At 51.3% G+C, this 12,862-nt stretch overlaps 1 protein-coding gene across 6 annotated transcripts in view; it reads right to left on the reverse strand.

Annotated features, from left to right (window-relative positions):
* Positions 1-749: 749 nt before the first annotated feature.
* Positions 750-12,862, reverse strand: part of ADAMTS17 (ADAM metallopeptidase with thrombospondin type 1 motif 17) — a 338,494-nt gene continuing 326,381 nt past the window's right edge. For 4 of the 6 annotated variants that reach the window (XM_023651365.2, XM_023651360.2, XM_023651364.2 and 1 more), the window contains 2 exons: positions 4,968-5,145; positions 750-3,747 (listed from right to left, as the gene is read on the reverse strand). In XM_023651365.2, the coding sequence (XP_023507133.1) occupies positions 3,578-3,747; positions 4,968-5,145 (348 nt within the window). In that variant the 3' untranslated portion in view covers positions 750-3,577. Of the gene's footprint in view, positions 3,748-4,967; positions 5,146-7,524; positions 7,950-12,862 lie in introns of those variants that run through there. The other 2 variants (XM_070268235.1, XM_070268264.1) reach the window with 2 other exon arrangements.

Here is a 12,862-nt window from a genome sequence, read left to right on the forward strand (position 1 = left end):
AATATTAAAAGGAGGCACTCTGTCTAACGGAGTTAGGTGCTATAAGTTCTTGGGTGGGGAGCTCTTTCTCTTTGATGCCAGGAGGAGATGGAACCCTCCCCAGGAGCAGGAATTGTGACATCTCTGCTGCATGTCAGGCCCAGATGGGGTCCAAATGGCCGCAGTGGTCCCAGTTATGACAGTGTGGTGCCCTTGATGTCCCCAGGCTGGGAGGTCGGCAGGGCCAGGACTCTGGCTCACACCTCCAGGAGGAGGGAAGCTGTTTGGACCGTCAGCGGGGTTGGGGTGGGGGCTAAAAGTTGGAGAGCCCAGGTTGTAGGGAGCAGGTGCCCATTCTGGCATAAAAGGGGCCTGAGCTCTGTCTGAGGGGCCCTCTGCAGCAGGGGTCACTGTACCCCCACGGAGCATGCGTGGTTCTGCCAGCAAGGTGGCTGCTGCTTGCTTCAGACACCCAGACTCACAGCACAGCTGTTAGACCGTCATGTCCCCACCCAGGGTTTTGCAACTACACAGGGATGAGGCCCAGTACTGAATGATTTGTTAGCACTCACTTGGGGAGACACAGCCACCCGCCAGAACTGCATTTACCAGAGACCTCTGACACCGTCCACAGCTGTGGTCGGCAGGCTGCAGCTCACGGCAGCCAAGTCCAGGCAAGCTCTGTGACCAGGCAGAAGGAAAGGACACAGCCTCCTTCTGTCAGTCCTCGAGGACTGGTTTTTGTCTTTTACTTCACAGACAGCTTAAAATTGTTATGGAAAAACATTTTATTAAACATATTCAACTCGCTTCCAATGAAATGATTAATTTTTCATTTACAGTAGTGTCCAATGTTTGTCTTCTGTTCTTTTTTTGTCTTTCAAAACCAGCACCAAAAAGTAAAACAAAAATACCATGGGTACAGTACGTAATGTAAGTTTACTAATGGAAAATATATACATTTGACTCTGAAATGAAGAAAAGAGAACAAAGCAATGATGTTATTGCCATTGAGGATCTTTCCCTGTGTTCTGATTATATCAAGCCATGGTCAACTGAGAAGGTTTCATTTGCACCAATGAAAATAGCACCATAAGGTCGTAAGACTCTGTAGTTAGTAATTTGTGCAACCGAAAAGGTACAGTACTTGAGTGACAGTACAGGCTATGGTTAACAACAAAGAAGCGTCACTGTTGTAATCACAGGATTTCAATGTCTTCTGGACAAAGTGGAGCAAGACTGCCATGATGGCTTCACGGAAATCAATCATTGCTTGTGTCATAAACAGAAGGCGGGCTGGTGAGTTTCAGAGTAACAGTGCCAGCATGAGCCAAAAGAGCTCAGAAAAACACGGACTTTGTGGAACCAATGGGTGTGGAATAATAACGGAATCAATTACTTGCATTCTGAGGGTGTGAGGCCCTTGCCAGGGCGTCCAGTTGATAGTCAAGGTGGCCAAGGGGGACATTCAGAGGTACCAGGGAAAGTGCTCACCTGTGGGCACATGCCCGTGCTTGCCCAGCCAGGGTGGGCCCATGGGCCCATGAGGAACAGCAGGCAAGCCTTCCCTGGCTTCCTCAGCTGGCTGTCTCCACTCTGCTCCTCAGCCCCAGAGGCTGACAGCTTTCTGCTGATCTTCAGCGAAGTACAGCCCACTTGGGGTGAGGAGAAAACTGAGCCCTAGCTCCCCAAGAATTTGAGAGTTTTGTGCAAACAGGGCTTTGGGGAGTCTGCTGGCAGCCAAGCCTGAGCCGGGGAGGACAGCATTTTGCACAGGCCCTGGAGCAACCGTTGGGTTACACTGCAAGGTGGGCCACTCCGTCATGGCATTCTCTTGGCTCTTTCCACAGAGCACCTAAGGAAGTTTCTCAACACTTCTCACTGATTCAAGTGGAAACGAGTAAATTCCCTGCCATCCGACCACTTCTCTGCCCCTGGGGTAGTAAAAATCGAAAACCAAGACACAGCCCATAAGACAGGCTTGAGATGGCAGAGAATTTTTTTTCTTTCTGATTTAAGCTGATCCTAAAGTTGTGACATCAAAAACACAGATACATAAACACAGCACCAATAAACAAGGAGCACTCGGAGATGATCCCGTGGAGATTAGCCTAAATGAGATTCCCTCTGAAATAAGGGAGAAGGTGGGTTTCTCATGGTAAAGTCCTTGAACATAAGCACCCATCAAACGCCCACCAAGTTGGTCAGCAAAACAGACCTCCTGGCATCTAGGGTCCCCTCCTCCCAACTCCCGCGGGAGGCAGGGTCCTACTATCTTCCGTGCTCTCAAAGAGGCCACTCTTGTCATCTCCCTGGGCTCCGGAGAGGGCACAGCTCTGTTTTCAGGGTGGAGGGGACTGTAGGAGGGAAAGAGTGTCATTCCTGTCCCAGTAAGAAGACAGGTCAATTATGAGAGCATGACAGTAATGAGTAATGCAGGGTCTGGGCTATGGGAAGGCTTGGTGAGCATGCAGTGATCCTGGCCTAGGCGGCACTCCTCCACTGATCCTGGCACAGCAGGCTGCGTGGCCCCTGGAGGAAATCCACCCTGTGCCAGGGCAAAGCAGCCAGGCCTGAGCTTGAGTCCTCAGAGGTTCTAAAAAGAATCAACTTCAGATAGATGGCCAAGGTCAATGGGAAGCCATCTCCAAGGTGCAAAGCTTTATGCAGTATAGGCTAGAGTAGAGGAGGCCCCCAGAAGGCAGAATGGGAGCCCCACACGCCCCTGACAAAGCTGTCTTGAGCTTACCTTTATGCCAGGAAGCAATCCCGTAGCCCAAATTAGCATGTGTCCCATTTCACAGCACTTTGGACAAAGGCTCTTCTGTTTCCCTATGTGGTGGACAGCAGAGATCTGAAAATTAGATGCCTCCCCAAACCCAAACCCTTCCAGAATATTCTCCCCCACGTGGGTGGTGTGTAGCACTATGTGCCCCTGGTGTCCTTGTTGGCTTACACAGATTCAAACTCTCAGGGACAAGATTTCCAAGGCCAGGCCTGGGATCTAGAGAACACGTTCTCGGAGAGGCAAAGTACCGATTCTCGTGGTTCAAGAGGGGCTCTGGCCACCCGGCCCTCTCTGGAGAAACCAATAGCAGAGGCTCCCTGACATCTGTCCTTCCGTCCAGGGTGTTGCTGGCTTTCAGAATAAAGCCTGTTTTAACATGTCTCATTTTTTGGATATTCCCCCCGTGGTACATCAAGCACTCGGAATTCAAAGGTCAAAAGAAAGCCACGACAGAGGCATTCAATGACGTCTCTCTTTTGACAATTGTCTGTCAGAGGTGTTCCCTTTGAGGTACATGGAACCTTAGAAATTACAAATACTTTGTGACTCATGCCTATCTTTTCCATACTGTAGAAAGCCATCCAGTGGCTGTTAATAATATATTAAGTATAAAAGCACTAACGGCAAATGCCAAGTCCACTCTCAAGTTCTAGCGATTGGATTCTCAGAACAGCCTGTGGGTGAGCGGCGGCGTGCTGTGGGGTCCCGGCCGCAGGACTGGTGTGCTCTCGGGTGGGTGGGCTTTCAACTAGCCATGTCGTCAGGACTCAGACCTCGTGTCAGAGCATTGCGGGACCGCTGGGCCGTGTGTCATGAGCTTGGCGGTGGTGGCAGCGGCTGGCGCATCTTGTTTGCATAGAAGTCCCTGCACGTCTGGCAGCAGCGCTGGTACCACCGCATGTCCTGGCAGAGGTTCTTTTCCCGGATGACCCGGCAATATACTGTCCACTGGTCCCGTGTGCATTTGTAGGTCAGAGCAGCTAAGGGGACAGTGGAGAGAGAAAGCCCAGGGGTTATGGATGGCATGTGGGCATCATGATGCATGCACGGAAATGGCTTGTGATAAGACACATTCTGGGGCTGCCTTTACCCATGTGTACACTGGAGCCTTGCACAGATTGAGGACATTATACACCCTGCCAAGGCCACTCTGGAGGCTGCTTTCTCCTATAGCGGACACACTCATGTCCAACCTGACCACTTGGCAGAGTGTAGTAGTCTGCCTGCCTCCTCAGGGTAAGGGTGCTGCCCAACCTGCTTCTGAGCTAAGTGGCACTTACCATTATTTAATGACGGCAGACATCATCACTGCTGGCATTTATAAAACAGAACGGCATAGGGCAGTGGGCATGAAAGGGTCCACAAAAGCACAAGGTCATGGCACAAGCAAGTGGCCCAAATCTCCTTCAGGGTCTTGGTTGTGGGGACAGCAGATGCTGCCTGAGGGAGGTCTCTGGAGGATACCAAGCAGGCTCGTGCATGCAAAAGCCTGGGGTACACCTCTGCAAGCTCAAAGACCCCCAAGGAAGCAACTTAGAAACCCCTTCATTCTGGTGGCATTCTAGCATTGGGGAAAGGGGCTTTGGGTGGGAAAAGATTCCCTAGGGATTTCTATTTGGAAAAGCAGAAACTCTGATCAAAGGAATTATCCGATGAGTGTTAAACGTTCTTCTTCTTGTGCCACTGCCGGCCTAGACCATGGCCTGGTAAAGGGCCAGGTTTGGAGCGCTCACGGCTAAAGTGCTCACACGAAAGCTCTCTGCCGAAGGAAAGACTCCAGCCTATAAAAACCTCTGCCTTCTTCTCCAGCGTTAGCTTAAGAACGTCCCATGCATACAGCACCAAGCTTTCATCCTTCATTTCCAGAAGGAAGCACCTCCCTTTGCCCCCTTCATGCATGGGAGTCCTAAAACGTTTGAGGAACATTCTCCCCTGCTCCCCATTTGCAGGCAGAGGGCCTAGTGGGACGCTCAAATGTCTGAGACTCTAGTTAGCAAACGTCTTTTTCATGACAAGGAATGGAATCCCATCTCTGAAACCTCTGATCTTCTACAGAACTGACAAATGTCAGCCTCTCCAGACCTCAAATAAGGCCTGAGGAGGGGGCTTTCTGGTGTATAGGACTCCCACTGCCAGTGGGGACTCGCTGGCCGGGGGAGGCAGCATCCCCCAGAAGCTGGGGGCCAGCAGAGGCACTCACCAAGGCGAGGGGAGGTGATGGTGTTCACGTTGATCTTGTCATTGCAGACTTCTTGGTGGCACTGTCTGTAGGCTGCTGGCTTCGAGAGGGCAGGGCACTCGTTGCCATGGCGCCCAGTGACCTTGTGCATGCACTGTACCACACGAGACTGCAGGCCCTTCCCACAGGTCGATGAGCACTGCCAGAGACAGGAACAGCCTGAGCTGGGGGCCTGAGCCGGGCTGGGGACCTGTGGTGATGGCTTCACAACACAGTCAGCCCTTGGCCTGGCCCCTGCATGTCATTCTCAGGTGCTTGAAATAATTGTAGGACAAGAGGGCTGGCTGCCTACCAGCTGCCTGATGGAAGACTGTTTCAAGATATTATGAACGGCATGTTTGTGTGCCCTTGACATTTACCTGGTGAAGCCCTAACCCCCACTGGGATGGTATTCGGAGGTGGGTCCTTTGGGAGGTGATCAGGTTTAAACGAGGTCATGAGCCTGGGGCCTCCATGACAAGATTAGTGTCCTTATAAGAAGAGGAAGAGAGAACAGAGCTCTCCCTTTTCATCACGTGAGGACACAATGAGAAGGCAGCTGTCTACAAGCCAGGAAGTGGTCCTTCACCAAGAACCAATTGGCCAGCACCTTGATCTTGGACTTCTCAGCCTCCGCAGAACTGTGAGAAATAAATGTCTGTTATTGCAGCCTCCCAGTCAGCAGTATTTTGTTACAGCAGCTTGAGCTGACTGAGCCACAAGACAACTGCTGAAATACTCATTTATGCTGGTTGAATTTCACCTCCCACCCCTCTCACCCCCGTTCCAAGCAGAGAGCTGGGCTTTGTGAAATTCGTTGGTACCCAGGAGGGACTGGACCTGATGACCATGGGGCTCTCCCCAGCACTGTGTGTGGCATGAAGCTCCAGGGCCTTTGCCCAGCCCTGGGTGTGGAGAGGAGCCCAGTAACGACTGGCGTTGGATTCCCCACGAGCCTGAGGGTTGGAGATCAGAATTAAGTAACGTTAGAGAAAATGAAGAAGTTCAACCTTTCTTGCATAAGAGAGTCATGGACTAATATTGTGGCTAACAGTTTTAATTTAGACACCAAATCCCTAGTTGCTGGCATCTCTAGCACTTGCAGACCTCGGTTTGCTAAAACCAGGCCAATGTAGTTCAACAGACCATCCCAACCCAATGAGTGGACTTGGCAAGATTTTCCCATGCGATTCTGTTCTCCTGTTTCTCTTCCTGTTCCTCTTCGCACACTTTTAAAAGTGTTTCACAGGGAGCCTGCCAGGTATCCAGCTCCTCCACCCTGATCCTGCGCTCTGAGCATCTTAGCCCTTACTCACTCTCCCGGGAGCCCCTGGAATTGTCTCTCCGTTAAGTTGGTCTCTTCCCAGCCAGAGAGCTAGGTCCACATTTGTACTCTCTCCATCTAGCGTCCCCCAGCACCCACACATCCCGTGATTTACAGGGTTCTGAGAGTACTCTGCAAAACTTTAATAAAGCAAAGGCCACAGGTGCAGTAGCCCAGCTGGAGTTAATACCAGCACCTCGAGGTGGAGAGATGGGAGTGGGGTCTTCCTCTGAACGCCACACATGGCGAGGATGCCAGGTGCCATCTGGATCATATGCCTCCCCATCTCCTCCCCCTTGGGCCTATCACAAAAGAGGTGGGAAAACCACAAGTGGTCCCACTGTGGACTCTGGCACTCCCACCCCAGAATGGGCTCTTTCTCCAGTAGGCAAGCCTGGCCCCAGGGCCTCAGCTTTGTGCCTTGCTCCACATCCCATCTTCTGGAAAAACCCATCAAGAGCTGCTTGCAGCCTTGAGAATTCATTGTGCATTACAAATGCATATTTCTGGGCTCTACTCCAGGCCTCAGGAGTTGGCATGGAAGCACACAGAAGTCTGAGGGGTGCTGAAGTGGAGGGATGAGGTCACATGAGGAGGTTCCCACCAACGGGAGGCCTTGAACATGGGACAGGTGCCACAGCAACGTGATTTCTGCCTGGAGGGCATCTTGAAGGGATTTGGCTGCTGGTTGGGATCTGCTGCATGGAATTACCTGGCGAGCTTTTTAAAATCCTTCTGTCCCAGAGCAGTCAACCAGTGCCTCTGCAGGGGGCACGGGGCACCAGTGTTTTTAAAGCTCTCCAGGTGACTGCATGGGCAGCCGGAGCTGAGAACCTGACTTACCCTGAACGGCTTCCCAGGGTCCTGTGTGGAGTGTGAAGAGCTTTCTTACGATGAAGTGGGTGGGTACTTATGTGCAAATATGTGTAATTAGCAAGAACGACATCTAGCGCCCCGCTGACTGCAGAGTTTACTCACAGGTGACAGTGTGCTTGAATATAAGGGGGGGAAGGCTTTCATGCAAAATTATTCTTGGAAAAGACTGAGTTGCCTTATCTTTAAGGAATAAAAAACTTCTCACAGTTCAGGTCAGGGTAAGGGGTGCCCTCAATTATTTTGTAGCAAGATCACCCAGGGTTTAAAAACAAAGAGGCAGAGAAATTTAACTCTCTTCTCCTGGAGGCAGGACTTCAAAATCACAAACGAGCGAGGATGGTGTGAGAAATGTTTAAAGATCACTTAAAAAGTAACCTGGTAAGTGGTTATCCCAGGAGCCTGGGAGTCCACCCCAACAGCGTGAATGAAGGAAAAGCCCAGACGGCCAGGCAGGGCAAAGTCCTGTGGATGCAGAGCAGTCATTCCAATGCAGAGTCAGGCCAGCGCGGAGCAAAGGTAGGCCACGGCTCAGGAGGATGTCCAATGAGCGGCACAGAAAGAGTCAAAAAAGGTGGCATCTCAGTGAACCCAGACGGCGGAGTCCAGGCGCTCTGGCAAACGGAACAGGTGACTCAGAGAGCGGAGCGAGTGATGATGAAGACAGACATTGCAGATATTAGGTTGCGCCTCACAAAATTGCTTATATTCAACTATTTTTGACCCTCCAGAAGCAGTAGTTTCATCAAGTTCAACTTTAAAATATGCTAGAGAGAGAAAATAGCAACATTTCTAAATTAAAACATCATGGAGGGCTGGCCCTGTGGCCTAATGGTTAAGATCACGTGCTCCACTTCGGTAGCCCAAGGTTTCACTGGTTCAGATCCTGGGCGTGGACAAGGCATGACTCCTCAGGCCATGCTGAGGCCGCGTCCCACATAGCATAACTAGAAGGATCTACAGCTAGAATATACAACTATGTACTGGGGGGCTTTGTGGAGAAGAAGAAGGGGAGGAAAAAAAAAAAAAGATTGGCAACAGTTGTTAGCTCAGGTGCCAATCTTTTAAGAAAAACATAATGGATAACTTTAAATATGAATGAATAACTACATGAATAAGTTACATATTTTAAGTAGGCATCTGACTCGTCCACCTACACCATGAAAGACTTTTATATCTAAATTGGTCATAAAATTAAAAAAAAATCCCTGCTCCTTGGGAAAATGGGCTTACTGCGCACTCAGGGCCTTATTTCCATGACTGTTTGCATTAACGAGGCCCACCGGGGAAGAGACGGACCTGGTGCTGATGTACAGGCAACACCAGTAGCCTTTTCTCTTCAGATCTTGACTTGGACCCTTGGCTCTGGCACCACCTGCTACAGGAGACACGTCCAGCAGGGAGAGTGAGGTATGCTCATAGTCCTTCTTGGAGATGGGGGGCCTCCAGGGTGGGGCAGGCAGTTGTGGGGTTTCTGGGTCCCCCCAAAACTGCACAGGTTAACAGAGAAGGCACCGTGACTATGGCCGTCTTGCTCTCATGGCATCCCTTGACCGCAAGGTACCCAGGCCACGCGGGCGGGGCAGTGAGCCTGGCTGAGTCACTTCCTGGCCAGGAATGCCAGGAAGCATTCCAACGTCTTTTGCAGGTGTTGTTATTACGTATGTGAAGTCAGGGAAAGGGCTCAATCCTGGGGGGGGGGGGGGGGGGGGTCTATTAAAACCAAGTGCAAAATTGACAAGGTCTCTGCTCGGAAGTGATCAATGACCATTGTAAACCTCAGGCATTCGGGGTGACCTTGAGGACTAATCTCCCCTCTGAAAGTTCTTAGTCTTGCTTGACATGCTCTGGGGCCCAGGTGGGTGGGGGGAAAGGACAGCATTCATGACACCCCAAGCCATGTGCAGGAGGCATGTTCGCTTGTCCCGTAGGCTCACTCATGAGGTTCCACAACAGCGTGGACCATTCCCCAACAATCCTAAGAGGCGGATGTTGGCCACTGAGCTTGGGGGCAGTCAGTACCTTACCTAGGGTCACAGAGTCAGTGAGTGGCAGAGGAGGGACAGGATCCCCAGCAGCCCCCTCCCACCTACTGATCCACCTTCCCATATGAATTAGAGGTTGTACTGGAGGGAGCTTCTATGGGGGGCCAGGAATCAAAAAACCAGGTCCTCTCCCAGCTCCACCATTTCTTCCTTATCTTTCCTAGCTTGGGTCACTGGTTTTTAACTCTCCATTCTGGACAAGACCTGCTCCGTGAGATCCTCCATGAGGGTAACTCCAAACTTCTCCCACAGACTCGTGTTTGTTCTCACGACTCTCCGGCACCTCCAAGAGACAGGGCTGGGCCAGGCAAGAGGCTGGGGACTGACCCTCAGCCACCTTGGGGACACTTTGAGACCATGCAGACTCTGGCCCTCAGAGAGATCTGACTCAGTTTAGGTTTTGTTAAATTTTAGCTGGAGCCCTAGGGGCTGCTGTTCTCGCAGCTCTGGGCTATGAATGGCTTGTGCTCACTTGGAAGAACTCTGGAGAACACTGGGGTGTTTGCTTATCCATGTGGGAACTGTGTCTGAGCCAGCCCCACAGAGGCTGCCTCTCAGTGTGTTAGGTGAGAAGACCGAGCGGCATGTAGAGAAACCATCCCATTTGTGTTCAATGCCTGTGTGTGTGGACTGTATAAGAGTTCGGAAGATCAACCATTAAAACCATTTACCGTGCTATCATCTGGTGTGTGGGACTAATTTTTCTCTTTCTATAATAAAATAGAATTACCTACTTAATTAAAGATAAAAGTGGAGAATTCTGCCAATGACCCTTTGGTGTGGCTGCCACCTTCCACGCCTGCTGCATTTTCATTTGAGTTGAGGTGGTGCCTAGCATGCTCCTGGCCTAAAATCCACACATAACTGCACCCTGCTTGACCAGAGTTTCACCAGGGACCCAGCGGTGCAGGCAGGATGGGCCTATCAGCATGCTGCATGCCCCACTTACTAGCTATGTGACCTCAGGTAAGTTACTTAACCTATCTGAGCCTCAGTTTCTTTATTTGTGGCTTGGGGATAATAAAACCTTCCTTGCAGAATGATTTCCATGATTAGAGACAGCTTGGAGCAGGTGCCTAGCAGGGAGTCTGGGAAGGATTGGGCCCTCAATGAGCACTGCTATTATTATTAACAACAGCATGCCAGGGCCAGGAGCAGAGAGAGCTGACCAGGGAGTCCCTGGAGCCTGGGACGGTGCTGAGTCACCTGGCCTACGTGCTTAGCTCTCCCCGGGCCGCCATGCCCCGACGCCAGGCCTCCACAGGCAGGTGTGGACGTCCACCTTGGCCTGGCTCCCGGCAATCATCTGGCAGCTCAGCCAGACAACCTCTGGAGCACAATTAGAGGCTGATTTGGCCCTGAAGACAAACGAAATTCCAGACAGGTCTGAAGGGTGCTTTTGAACGGCATCCCCTGTAACCTGAGCTCCCACATGAAGGACAACAGGGGCACAGACAACCAATTCCATCCCTCCCCTCAGCCTCCGCTTTAAACAAACAGCCAGGAGACCACAGTGAATCCTGATAGCATCGAATTAGCCCCAAGCATCGCTGCGAAGCCATTTCTCAGGCTTTTAAAATCCAAGCAAACAGATCTATACAAAACATAACTGGTCTTGTTTGAAGCACTCTTTCACTGCTGGGTATTTTTTTCAAGTCGCTCATTACATTAAGATTTAATGTGGCTCCTGGAGCCTCGGGAAATGGAGACAAAGTGAGCAGCAATAAATCCACCAGAAAAGCTCCCTGCCAGACGAGCTTAAGTAAGGGCAGCCCCTCATGCCCCCTCCCAGCAAGTGCCTGCAGCTGAGCGTCACTAATAGGGCCTGGTGATCAGCCACCACCCCACGGGCCTTCCCACTTGGAGGGGGAGTCTAAGACACTTGGGGTGGAAGTTTCCTGGAAAAGCAATAACGAAATAAAAATTTTCAGTGCACAGAGAGCAAAACGTTCATGGCAACAAAGGAGAGAGAGAAATATTTGATTTGGGTTTACTCACAGGCTTGTGACGCAAACTGTGAAGTGACTGTGAAAAAGAGAGATCCCTCTAGGTAGACAGTTTCCTGCAAAAGTGGGGAGACCTCTGTTCCTCAGACCCAGGGGACAGCAAGACATGGGGCAAGCATTGCTGGCTTGACTTCTTTGGATTAATAACAATAAAATAATGATAACAGCAGCAGTGCCCAACTTCCGCATGCCCACCATGGCCTGGAGGCTGGGCTCGTGTCTCCTCATTAGTCCTCGTTAATCCTGATGCTAACAGCCAGGGCAGTGCTTGGAACACAGTAGGTGAGCCAAAGGCATGCATGGCGTCTGCAGGGCACAGCCACGCCTTTCAGAGAGGCAGAATGTGAGGCTCAGAGCATCCACGTAACTCTTCCCAAGTGACACAGCCCCGGCCTCTCTGCCTGGCCTGCCCGCCCTGAGGCCCACACTCCTCCATGGCCACACCATCCCCCAGCAGGGAGGAACCAGGTCTCTGTCACCACACAGAGGCCCGACCCTGATGACAGGCTCCACCACGACGAGGACTCCCTTCCCCTGCTTCTCCCAGCTGCAAAATCATGGCTATAAATAACACCAGATCCCAAAGGGATGTTTTGAGAATTAGCTAAAGGAGGTTGTAAAAATCTCAGGAAGAGGAAAACGCTGTAGGAATGTTTAATACACGCATGAGCTCTGGTTCCTCCAGACTGGGGCACAGGCAGGGGCTCCCTCCACAGGCTCTGGGAGCAGGAGACGGGGTTAGTGTGAGACGATGTGAGGATGAACCCTTTGCACACAGGGTGACCGCCCCACGTCCTCACCGAGCCATTCTCTGAGGGGTCAGCCTGCCTGGGGCAGGTCCGGATAGCAAATGAGAGAGCAGGGCAGGGGGAGAAAATACCCTGAGAGCAACTCCATTTTCTCTTTGTGTCTGAAAGGCACTTGGCTGGTGAAATGTCAAAAGCTCTTCAAAAGCATTTTTGACAGATTTCCCCCCAGACTTGGCATGAGCAATGCAAACCTCGGAAGCTGTTGAAACCTGAAATAGCAGGTTTAAACAATAATGAAAATCCCCACTGTCTTTGCTCCAGCCTTGAAATTGGAAAAGCCTTTTTAGACACACACACACACACACACACACACACAGACAGACAGACAGATAGACAGACACACACACACACCCCCCCCCCCCTTCAACTCATACTCTCTTTCAATCTGCTTTTTCCTCCTGCCTTCAGCGTTAGCTTTGGGTTTCCCCCTATCTCTCTGAATTTGCAGCCTGCTGAACTACAGATTCTGGTTGGGACATTATAGCTAGGGAAGCAGAAGGCCGAGCTGACCCCTGATGACCTGCAGGGGCTGGCTATCCCAGGAACTCTTGATTCTGGCTGGCGAGACTGGAGCCTGGAGCACAGAGGAGCCTGCTGGGGCCGCCCTCACTGCCTCTCCTCGGGCAGAAGCTGTTATCAGTTTGGTAACTCAGCTCTCCCATCAGCAACTGTTTCAAAGACCCCCCACCCTCCCAGAGCAGCATGGCCTAGGTGCCCAGCAAATGCTGCAGAAATGTCTCCTGCCCCTGAGCCATGCTGTCACCATGCATGGGTTCCAGGGCAGGGCACGCACGGGCCTGGACCATGTTCAAAGAACTGT

This window comes from Equus caballus, chromosome 1 (genome assembly GCF_041296265.1).
Source record: "Equus caballus isolate H_3958 breed thoroughbred chromosome 1, TB-T2T, whole genome shotgun sequence".
Lineage (NCBI taxonomy): Eukaryota > Metazoa > Chordata > Mammalia > Perissodactyla > Equidae > Equus > Equus caballus.